General features: G+C 49.2%; 1 protein-coding gene across 2 annotated transcripts; it reads right to left on the minus strand.

The window, feature by feature from the left end:
* Positions 1-805: 805 nt before the first annotated feature.
* stmn1b (stathmin 1b) lies at positions 806-6025 on the minus strand. Of its 2 annotated transcripts, none has more exons than XM_083678067.1 (5): positions 5919-6025; positions 3941-3983; positions 3370-3542; positions 1997-2188; positions 806-1242 (listed from the first exon to the last, which is right to left on the minus strand). In XM_083678067.1, exons 2-5 carry the CDS (start codon positions 3954-3956, stop codon positions 1183-1185), a joined length of 441 nt encoding a protein of 146 aa, XP_083534193.1. In that variant the 5' UTR covers positions 3957-3983; positions 5919-6025; the 3' UTR covers positions 806-1182. The 2 variants fall into 2 exon arrangements, with proteins under 2 accessions (XP_083534193.1, XP_083534192.1); XM_083678066.1 differs by having other exon boundaries at positions 5822-5974.
* Between the last annotated feature and the right edge of the window lie 5843 nt (positions 6026-11868).

An 11868-nucleotide genomic window follows, 5' to 3' on the forward strand; every position in this document is an offset into this window, starting at 1 on the left:
CTGCCAATGGCCCCTGGTCTGAGCATTGATTACTTTATCTTATGATGACTGATGTTCAGATGATTCACTTACTTAAACAAATGTATTGTTGTAAGTCGCTTTGGATAAAGGCGTCTGCTAAATGTCATAAATGTAAATGTAAATGTAATGTGGAGATGACTGATGACTGTACCTCGTGGGGAGGTGACTGTACCTCGTGGGGAGGTGACTGTACCTCGTGGGGAGGTGACTGTACCTCGTGGAGGTACTGATGACTGATGTCTGTACCTCAAGCCTGGTTGTTTGTCTGTGTCTATAAACGTATGAGACCAGCAGAGAAAATCACATCATTCTGCAGACGGTTGCTCTGCGTTGATGGATTTGTCTCTCCTTTGCAATAACATTAAATAAATAAGTTTTGAACTGATCACAACTGGACCCTGAGTGAAGACTGAAGTTTCGTCCACACTGGTGTCAAGGCTAGACTTGTACCAATATGAAGATGTTTTTATTTGCGATTTATCCTCATTAAGATATGAATCTTCTTTTCAAGAGAGCCCTGGTGGCCCCACGTGGGATGTATGGGAGGTCTCTGGGGACGGTCAGTCTGAGTGGGATGTATGGAAGGTCTCTGGGGACGGGTCAGTCTGAGTGGGATGTATGGAAGGTCTCTGGGGACGGGTCAGTCTGAGTGGGATGTATGGAAGGTCTCTGAGGACAGCCAGTCTGAGTGGGTCTGAAGCAGAAACAGCCAAACCAGAAAAGACGAGCAGGTAAAGAACAACTGTGTCTTTATTTTGCTGAGAGAACAGCAGTCTGACTCCCAGAGGGACACATGACACTGGCAGGATGCAACATGACAATGTTAAGGACCTATGCATTACACCGGCATGCTCCACTCCTTCAGATAAAAACACTGCTCAGCTCTCAAAGGTCAAAGGTCAGTTGCTTCTAGACGGAGAACTAAATCTACTCAGAGGTGTCTGTGTGTGGGGTGGGGGGTCATAGGACATTAACACCAAATCTACAATGAACAACCTTTAATTAATCTTGTATCAGCAAGGTGAACCGAATTAACAAACAGTAAATCATAGATTAGGTACTGGCAGTGAACGGAAAAAATAGATCTTTGGACACGTAAAAAAAAAAAAGAGAGAAAAGTCGTTGTCAATCAACAATAAAAAATGTTCAGTTCAGTTGCCTTCAGTTGTCCTCTCCTTCTTTGGTCTCTTTGTTCTTGCGGACCTCCTCCAGCTTCTTGTCCTGGAAACACATGACCCCAACCACACACGCTACGGTCACATGACATCAATGGTAAGTCAGTTAGTTAGCCAGCCAGTCAGTTAGCTAGTCAGTTAGTTAATTATTTGGCTAGTCAGCTAGTTGGTTAGTTAGTTAGTTGGTCAGTCGGTCGGTCAGTTAGTTAGATAGTTAGTTAGTTAGTTAGATAGTTAGATAGTTGGTTAGGTAGTTAGTTAGTTAGATAGTTACTCAGTTAGTTAGTTAGGTAGTTAGTTAGTTAGTTAGTTAAGGTTAGTTAGTCAGTCAGAGTTAGTTAGTTAGTTAGTTAGTTAGTCAGATAGTTAGTTAGTCAGTCAGTCAGTCAGTCAGTCAGTTAGATAGTTAGTTAGATAGATAGATAGTTAGTTAGTCAGATAGATAGTTAGTCAGTCAGTTAGTTAGTTAGGTAGTTAGTTAGTCAGTTAGTGAGTTAGTTAGTTAGATAGTTAGTTAGCTAGTTAGCTAGTTAGTCAGATAGATAGTTAGTTAGTTAGTTAGGTAGGTAGTTAGTGAGTTAGTTAGTTAGTTGTTTAGTTAGTTAGTTAGTTAGTTAGTTAGATAGTTAGTTAGTTAGATAGTGAGATAGTTAGTTAGATAGTTAGTTAGTTAGATAGTTAGTTAGTTAGTTAGTTAGATAGTTAGTTAGTTAGATAGTGAGATAGTTAGTTAGTTAAGGTTAGTTAGTCAGTCAGTCAGTCAGTCAGTCAGTTAGTTAGTTGGTCAGTCAGGTCTTCACCTTCTCCTTGAACTTCTCGTTGAGTGCTGCCATGCGGGCCGTGCGGTTCTCCTTGTTGTTCTCCATCTTCTGGTTCAGCTTCTCCTCGGCCATCTTGCTGAAGTTGTTGTTCTCCTCCATGGCCTTCTGCAGCACCTCCTTCTCGTGCTCCCGCTTCTCCGCCAGGTGCTTCAGCACCTCCGCCTCATGGCTCTGACCACAGGGAAGGGGGGGGGGGAGGGATGGAGAGATGAAGGGAGGGATGAAGGGATGGAGGGAGGGAGGGATGGAGGGAGGGAGAGATGAAGGGATGGAGGGAGGGAGGGATGAAGGGATGGAGGGAGGGAGGGATGGAGGGAGGGAGGGATGGAGGGAGGGAGGGATGAAGGGATGGAGGGAGGGAGGGAGGGAACACACTCATTATTATTTATAATACATTAGCTCTGATCACAGGGACGTTTATATGTATTATTATACTTTACAATATATTAACTCATTCGGTGCAGAAGGTGAATAAACGTAATTTTGTAGCCAATCAGAGTGTTGTTGCTAGGTAAACACCACATAAAACACTTGGCCCTCTGGGTGGTGACTGTTCCGGAATCTTTATACAGCAATGCAGTTATTATATTTTTTATTACTATTTTTTTAACCTTTATTTTAACAGGGGTGTCCCACTGAGACCAAGGGGAGCCCTGCTTACATTCAAATGACATTGCATTACATGATTGTTTTCTAGTGAGATGTGTACAATGCAAGGTTTTCTTGGAACCAAGGAGTGACTTGCAGAAACCTTGACAGCTTCATGGTACTATAATCAATAAATACTCAAGTAGCAATTCGCAGAGCCTGCTCCCCTCCTGGTATGTCTCTCTGTGGGACCCTGGTGTCTCTCTGTGGGACCCTGGTGTCTCTCTGTGGGGACCCTGGTGTCTCTCTGTGGGGACCCTGGTGTCTCTCTGTGGGGACCCTGGTGTCTCTCTGTGGGGACCCTAGTGTGTGTGTGTGTGTGTGTGGGGACCCTGGCGTGTGTGCGTGGAGACCCTGGTGTGTGTGTGTGGGGGGGGGGGGGGATCCTGGTGTGTGTGTGTGGGGACCCTGGTTTGTGTGTGTGTGTGTGTGTGTGGGGACCCTGGTGTGTGTGTGTGTGTGGGGGGGGGGGGGACCCTGGTGTGTGTGTGTGTGGGGGGACCCTGGCGTGTGTGTGTGTGGGGACCCTGGTGTGTGTGTATGTGTGTGTGTGTGTGGACCCTGGTGTGTGTGTGTGTGTGTGTGGGGACCCTGGTATGTGTGTGTGGGGGGGGGGGGACCCTGGTGTGTGTGTGTGTGTGTGTGTGTGTGTGTGGGGACCCTGGTGTGTGTGTGTGTGTGTGTGTGTGTGTGTGGGTACCTACCTTGCGTCTCTCCTCCGCTGCCTCCAACTTCTTCTGGATCTCCTCCAGGGACATCTCCTTCTTCTTGGGGGGCGAGAGGGGGAACTCCCCCTTGGCGTCGGGGGCCGGGGGGGCCAGGATCACCTCGAAGGCCTGGCCAGACGCACGCTTGTCCAGCTCCTTCACCAGGATATCTGGGGGGGGAGGGAGGGGAGGGAGGGAGGGGGGGAGTAGGGGAGGGAGGAGGGAGGAGGCTATCAATATCCACAGGCTAGTACCAAACTGAGCAAACCTGGTGCATCACAAGCAGGGGAGGCTGGCGGAGGTAGAAATCGGAGGACAGGCACGTTTGATACCATTCCTTATTCCATTCCATGCATCACAATCACAAGGCATATTCAAGTTTAGCTTTGAGGAAGCAGAAAACCTACCAATATTTGAATGTTAAACATAGCCAACGTGTTCTATGAAGTATCATAGCTGTACCTCGTAAAAAATAAATGATATCCAACATATTGCAATATTACTGAAATCCACCTGCAATCCAATAAGCAATGAAGGAGTGATGAAGGCCTGCAATGTTCACACTCACCACCAGAGGACGCCATTACAGCAGAGTTGAGAGGTTGCTACGCCTGGGAGAGGAGGAGAGACGGAGACACAAAGCAGACATTAACAACACGTCCAGGTCTAACACACATCCCCGTGGACCGATGACGGACGGACACAAACGTCAACACACTCATTCGATAAAGGGACAGATTACTATTGATTTGGCAGGTGTGGCGATATGATCACAAGTCCCTCAGGCGCCTCTGGGCTTGTTTTGTCGACGTGTGTTGACACAGACATACAACAAATGATGCAGCATATTGGCCTCTGACAACGACGTGCATCCGTCCTCCAAACAAAGCGACGCGGTTTGGAATCAGTCAATATCCACATCGTCCAAAAGGGCGTGGCCGAGGCGAAGCCCCCCCCCCTCCCTGCCGCCCCCCACCACCACCTCCCCCCCCCCCCACCACCACCACCTCCCTCCCCCCATGCTTGTTTATCATCCTCAGATACCACAACATACACGACCAGTCCCCTTCTAACCGGGTCCACTCCTTATCCGTGTTAGTCCGTCAGTGTGACCGAGCTTCCAGGCCTGTTTTACCATCATGTCATCGGTGTTTACGGTGGTACTGTCCCTGTCCCCAGAGCAGCGACATGACACATGACAGACAACAACACAAGACGTAGGTGCCGTCTGAACACAAAATCACAAAGTTGGTCGGAGAAACAATGTCATCGATTAAACTATAGATAAATAAGAGATAAATACGTGCGTTACCCGCTCACTGGAGGAGCAAAAACACCCCGAAAAGCGCAGACTGCAAACAAAACAGCAACAACTGAACAAAGACGGACTGTCGCTACAGCTCGGCTCGATTAGTCTAACCAGGAAACACCATGTCGAATTCAACAAAGTCGAATTCAAAAATACAATTCATCCACCATTACGAATTATTAACGACTGTTTGGTGTCACGCCTTTGTGAAACCAGACAGAGCCCTTCATCATCATCATCATCATCCCGACCCCGTCCCCATCCCCATCCCCGACCCCGTCCCCATCCCCGACCCCATCCCCATCCCCGTCCCCGTCCCCGTCCCCGTCCCCGTCCCCATCCCCGACCCCGTCCCCATCCCCGTCCCCGTCCCCATCCCCATCCCCGACCCCATCCCCATCCCCATCCCCGTCCCCGCAGCCCAACCCACCTGCTGGCGGAGGACGTCGCTAGTCTGGCGGTGCTGAGGAGACACAATGGACCAAGCAGCGCCAGACTAGACACACAGCAACTCTCCCAGGCGGAGTAGGAAAGACACCATTAAATACTGCTTCTCTTTGTGAAACGTGTGAAACCTGCCACTTCGCCATTGCAAGCGGTGTCAATTATCAACGTTTCCTCGCCAACTGTCCCCCGACCCAGACAAAGAGAAAGGACCGCAGAGGTCCCACCCGCCACCGCTCCCACGCCACCACAGAACCCGCCCAAAATAACGGTACGGTCGACTCCATCACGAACGGACGTATCGATAACATTTACATGACATTTTACATTACTTTGCCTATTTTTTAAATTCAATTTGCTGAATGTGTCACTTAGCAGGAAAGTCGTCTTTTCAAACCCTATTACCCAAAAGGAAAGCCAGGCGGTTGAGACTTCGTTGGCTAGCTGGTTAGCTCGGTTGAGGTAAAGCGCAGTCATGGTAACGACGGTGCAGTCATGGTAACAACGGTGCAGTCATGGTAACGACGGTGCTAGCGCCCTCATCCTCGCTGGTCAAACGCGGTTCTCCGGTTAGGGGTCCCGGTGGAGAGACCTACCCCAGAAACAACAACAACACGCCGCTAAACCTGTCCTGACGAGGGAAACGGTGTACCGTGGTGAGAGGTGAAAGCGTTTTAAGGACCGTTGTGGACCTACCGTGAGGAGCCGCGGACCGTGAGGAGCCGTAGACTGTGCTGAGGTGTGGTCCCGTGGTGAGAGATAAACGCGGTTTTAACGACCACCGTGGACCTACCGTGAGGAGCCGTGGACCGGGCTGAGGTGTGGACCGGGCTGCGGTGTGGACCGTACTGAGGTGTGGTCGAGACGAGTCTCCTCCGCCGCTTCAGCACCGCGCTGCCCGTCACACCGTGTCTCCTCCTATTGGTTCAAACCGACCAATGACAACTCTCAATTCTATTTGACTGTGTGTGTGTGTGTGTGTGCGTGTGTGCGTGTGCGTGTGTGTGTTTGTGCGTGTGTGTGTTTGAGCGTGTGTGTGTGTGTGTGTGTATGTGTGTGTATGTGTGTTTGTGCGTGTGTGTGTTTGAGCGTGTGTGTGTGTGTTTGGGCTCAGCTGGAATCAAAACAAAAGCATTAGCATTTCCCCAAAGGACTCTTTTAATTATGCTAAACATGAATGATATTTTATGAACAACATTTTAGGTGTAGAAATGCCGTGGCTCCATGTAACGGAGACAGAAACCGATGATGATGATCTCACCCTCCTCACTGGCTATTGGCTCATTGGAATGCATGGGATGCATCATTAAACACATGTGTTTGATACCATTCTTCATTCCGTTACATGCATTACAATGATCCTGTCCTCTGGTTTCTATCTCCCACAGCCTCCCCCGTCCTCTGGTTTCTATCTCCCACAGCCTCCCCCGTTCTCTGGTTTCTACCTCCCACAGCCTCCCCCGTCCTCTGGTTTCTACCTCCCCCAGCCTCCCCCATCCTCCCCCATCCTCTGATTTCTGCCTCCCCCAGCCTCCCCCGTCCTCTGGTTTCTGAAGACGGGCTCATTGCATGCATGGAAGTAAATGCATGGAAGGAATGAGGAATGCTATTCCATGCATTACAATAGGCTTGTCCTCCGATTTCTACCTCCACCAGCCTCCCCTGGATGGCACAAAGAGAGAGTGGCCCAGTTTCAGCCCCTGTGACAGAACAAAGAGAGTCTACGTCCCAAAGCATCTGTTTACCTGTAGAAGACCCGTGGTCTACCTCCCAAAGCATCTGTTTACCTGTAGAAGTAAGAAAGCCCAGTCCCCCCAGCTCGGTCCCCCCTGCCCGGTCCCCCCAGGTCCAGTCCCCCAGGTCCGGTCCCCCCAGGTCCAGTCCCCCCAGGTCCAGTCCCCCCAGCCCGTGTAGGGCTGAGGAGGTGACATCACTGGAGGAGACAACAGTGTTATGTAATAGCTCAGTTTCCTGTGCAAGGCTGAACATCAATGGGATGCTGCTACTGTACATACATATGTTCCTCTCCCCTCCTCTCCCCCATCCTGCCCCCGTCCTGCCCCCGCCCGCCCGCCCCTCCCCTCCCCCAACCTCCCCCCACCCACCACAACACACACTCATATGGTCCACTTATGCCCTCTCTCTCTCTCTCTCTCTCTCTCTCTCTCTCTCTCTCTCTCTCACACACACCACTCACTCACACACACACACACACACACACACACACACACACACACACACACACAGTAAAGCACTAGTATTACATTACACTGTAATGACATCAGAGCAAGTGGTGATTCTCAACGGGTGTTTGAAGAGGATGTATTAGCTGTGAATCCAGGACAATGAAGACAGGTCTGGGTAGAGGCTGGGGTAGAGGCTGGGGTAGAGGGGTAGAGGCTGGGGTAGAGGGGTAGAGGCTGGGGTAGAGGCTTTGTGTAGAGGCTGGGGTAGAGGGGTAGAGGCTGATGTAGAGGCTGGGGTAGAGGGGTAGAGGCTGGGATAGAAGCTGGGGTCGAGGCTGGTGTAGAGGCTGGGGCTGGGGTAGAGGCTCTGCGTAGAGGCTGGGGTAGTGGGGTAGAGGCTGGGGCTGGGGTAGAGGCTGGGGTAGAGGGGTAGAGGCTGGGGTAGAGAGGTAGAGGCTGGGGTAGAAGCTGGGGCTGGGGTAGAGGCTCTGCGTAGAGGCTGGGGTACAGGCTGGGGTAGAGGGGTAGAGGCTGGGGTAGAGGCTGTTCATTGGCTCTCCTCTGCTTCTGATCTCTAATTGGCTGATGAATGGACGGAGGAGGTTGGCGTGTTACAGCCCCCCGGCATCACATGACATCATGCTCTCCCGTGTACACACGTGTGTTTCATATCATTCCTCATTCCGTTCCATGCATTACAATGAGCCCATCCTCCTATTTCTACCTCCATCAGCCTTCCCTGACCGAGATGAACACTCCTATATGTTGATAATCAAGTGAAATATCTCCATTTATTCTGTTTTCATTTGAATGTTTTATTAGGCTCATTGGGGCAGTTGTTCTCAGAGTGTTTAGATAGATAGATAGATAGATAGATAGACAGGCAGACAGATATATAGATAGACAGGCAGACAGACAGACAGATAGACAGATAGATAGATAGATAGATAGATAGATAGATAGATAGATAGATAGATAGATAGATAGATAGATAGATAGATAGATAGATAGATAGATAGATAGATAGATCTAGGGGGTACGCAAAATAAATCTGTGATTTACCTTCCCAAACAGTCCTGTTGAATAGCCGACTGCAGTCTCAGGACCAAAAATAAATGCATGCGCCCGATCCAACAGAATAATATTATCACAATGTCTAATATGTAAGGGATCATGTTCATAGAATATCAATTAGGCTGCAAAATATCCGACAGGGGATACATGACTGTTAAAAGTTTGGGAACCACTGATTTAGAGGAAATCATGTGTGTAGTAGAAAAACTAAAGTATCAAGAAATTAGTGCAGGTGCAAAAATAAGTGAACCCCAAGTTGCATTGGTTAAATCAAGTAGGTAAGTAGAATCAGGTGGGCAAATAATTCGGTACCAAATGAACAATCAAAGGAGAGATCTTTAGGAAAGAGTTTGGGCGGGACTCTGATAAATAGAGATAAGAAACCTGGTCAGTTTTGTGTTACCCATATAGGTGAATGTTACCCATACAGGTGAATGTTACCCATATAGGTGAATGTTACCCATACAGGTGAATGTTACCCTTACAGGTGAATGTTACCCATACAGGTGAATGTTACCCATACAGGTGAATGTTACCCATACAGGTGAATGCAAAACACACCATGCCGAGAGGAAAGGAGATCTCAGAGGACATCAGGAAGAAGGTTGTGAGAGCACATCAGTCTGGGGAAGGCTATAAAATCATCTCAACAAGATTTGAGCTCCATCAGTCCACTGTGAGGCAAATCATTTACAAATGGAGAGCATTTAACATGACAGCAACTCGGCCTAGAAGTGGACGCCCTTCCAAAATATCCCCAAGAGCCACAAGAAAAATAATAAATCAGGTAAAAGCCAACCCAAACATAACATCTAGACATTTGCAGACCTCCCTTGCTGCATCTCAGGTAACTACATGCTTCAGCAATAAGAAGAACACTGAATCAGGTAACTGCATGCTTCAACAATAAGAAGAACACTGAATCAGGTAACTGTGCATGCTTCAGCAATAAGAAGAACACTGAATCAGGTAACTGTGCATGCTTCAGCAATAAGAAGAACACTGAATCAGGTAACTGTGCATGCTTCAGCAATAAGAAGAACACTGAATCAGATGTCAGACTCATAGACTAACAGAGTAGTGGCTGTACACAAGCTATTGACTGAAGAGGTTCACATATTTTTGCACACATGAAATCAGAGTTTTTGTTAAATAAACCACTTTCGTTAAACAAATATCTCTTTTCTTTTTGTTTGTGTCCTTTATTTGGAATGTCTTTATTATGAATTGGGGTTTAGATAAAGATTTTATAAGTTAATTTTAATATTTTATACAAAAATAATGACCATCCCTGTAGGGTTCACAAACTTTCAAGCAGCACTGTAGACAGACAGACAGACAGACAGACAGGCAGACAGGTATGTACTTTATTGATCCAGCCACCAGTGACACATCATTTGGGGCAGTTGTTGTCGGAGTGGTTCCAGAGAAGGTTAGTGAAGACAACCGTCTCCCTGCACCCCAAAACACACAGCCAACCGTCTCCCCCCAACCCCAAAACACACAGCCAACCGTCTCCCCCCAACCCCAAAACACACAGCCAACCGTCTCTCTGCACCCCAAAACAAACAGCTCTCTCTTTCTTTTCAGCCCTCCTCTCTTTCTCTCCTCTCTTTCTCTCCTCACTTCCAACGTATTTTCTTTTGTTTGTCTGCGCTGCCGTTGCCCGAGTGGAAAACTACCAGCTTCTCCTGGGAGAGAGAGAGAGTGAGAGAGACAGAGAGAGAGAGAGAGAGAGAGAGAGAGAGAGAGAGTGAGAGAGAGAGAGAGAGAGACAGAGAGAGAGAGAGAGAGTGAAAGATAGAGACAGAGAGAGAGAGAGACAGAGAGAGAGAGTGAGAGAGAGAGACAGAGAGAGAGAGAGAGAGAGAGACAGAGAGAGAGAGAGAGACAGAGAGAGAGAGACAGAGAGAGAGAGAGAGAGAGAGCAGCGATTGATCCAGTGAGAAGTTGTAATCCTGTCAGCCGACTCCCTCCAGAGGGACAATGGAGGGGCAGATCAGCTGGCATGCCCGCCCAACCGTCTGGGCCTGGGGAACCCGCCTCTCTGCCAGCCTCCAGAACCAGAACAAAAGACCCGGTTATAGAGGGGAGAGGAGAGACACCCGCCGAGTGGGTGACAGGGGGGAGGGGGAGGGGGGGAGTTGGTGCTGCTCAGCAGGGGGTGGGAGGGGGGGAAGTTGTTTCAGTTGAACAGGACAACATCAAGGCCACCATTTTTTCAAGAAAAACAAGTATTTAAAGGTTTTGGGAGCTGAGCTCACCTGATGCCTGAAGCTGATCTGGAACATGGCTGCAAGCTGTTAGGATGAATAACATTAACAACATAAAACATAAAATGGTTGAATAGAAATATATATATATGCCTTTTAGCTGACGCTTTTAAAATAGAAATAGCGTCTCGTTGTGGCCAGAAGCCAGGAGAGAGAGAGAGAGAGAGAGAGAGAGAGAGGGAGAGAGAAAGAGGGAGAGAGAGAGGGAGAGAGAAAGAGATCAGCAAACTATAAATCACTGCAAGCATAAATGGATAGAGCATGTTCTCTCTCTGCCAAGGGAGGCTAGTGGAGGTAGAAATCGGAGGACAGGCTCATTGTAATACATGGAACGTGTTTGATAACCGTCCTCTGATTTCTACCTCCACCAGCCTCCCCTGCTCTCTATCGATGACTAAACCCACCTCACAGAGGGAGTCCTCCTCCCCTCCTCTACCAGAGGGAGTCCTCCTCCCCTCCCCTCCTCCCTCCTCTACCAGAGGGAGTCCTCCTCCCCTCCCTCCCTCCTCTACCAGAGGGAGTCCTCCTCCCCTCCCCTCCTCCCTCCTCTACCAGAGGGAGTCCTCCTCCCCTCCTCCCTCCCTCCTCTACCAGAGGGAGTCCTCCTCCCCTCCCTCCCTCCTCTACCAGAGAGAGTCAACATGCCACCTCAGCGTACCCAGAGGGTGATGTTAGTTCTTCACAGCAGCAAGGTTGTTTTTACATGCACTAAGTACCGCCCCCCGCCCTCCTCCTCTCCTCCCTCCTCCTCCCCTCCTCCTCCCCTCCTCCCTCCTCCTCCTCTCCTCCCCTCCTCCCTCCTCCTCCCCTCCTCCCTCCTCCTCCTCTCCTCCCCTCCTCCCTCCTCCTCCCCTCTTCCTCCTCTCCTCTAATCTGGTCTAAATAAAACATGGCTGTCAGTGGTTACGTAAGGCTCTCTCCCGTCTCAGCTGAAGTCTAGAGAACGCTTTGTGATTCCCTCTCTCCCTCTCTCCCTCTTCCCTCTCTCCTTCTCTCCCTTCTCCTGAGCTGCACCCTCTTCTCTTCTCTTTTTCATCCCTCCTTCCTTTTCTCCAGCCCCGTCTCTCCTTTGCTTCCCTCCGTGTGCTCCAGAACAACAGCCCATACTAATACAGAGAGTGTGTGTACTGTGTGTGTGTGTGTGTGTGTGTGTGTGTGTGTGTGTGTGTGTGTGTGTGTGTGTTCACCTTCTCAATGTTATAACAGCCTG

Source organism: Argentina silus (assembly GCF_951799395.1).
Source record: "Argentina silus genome assembly, chromosome: 10".
NCBI classification, from domain to species: Eukaryota; Metazoa; Chordata; class Actinopteri; order Argentiniformes; family Argentinidae; genus Argentina; species Argentina silus.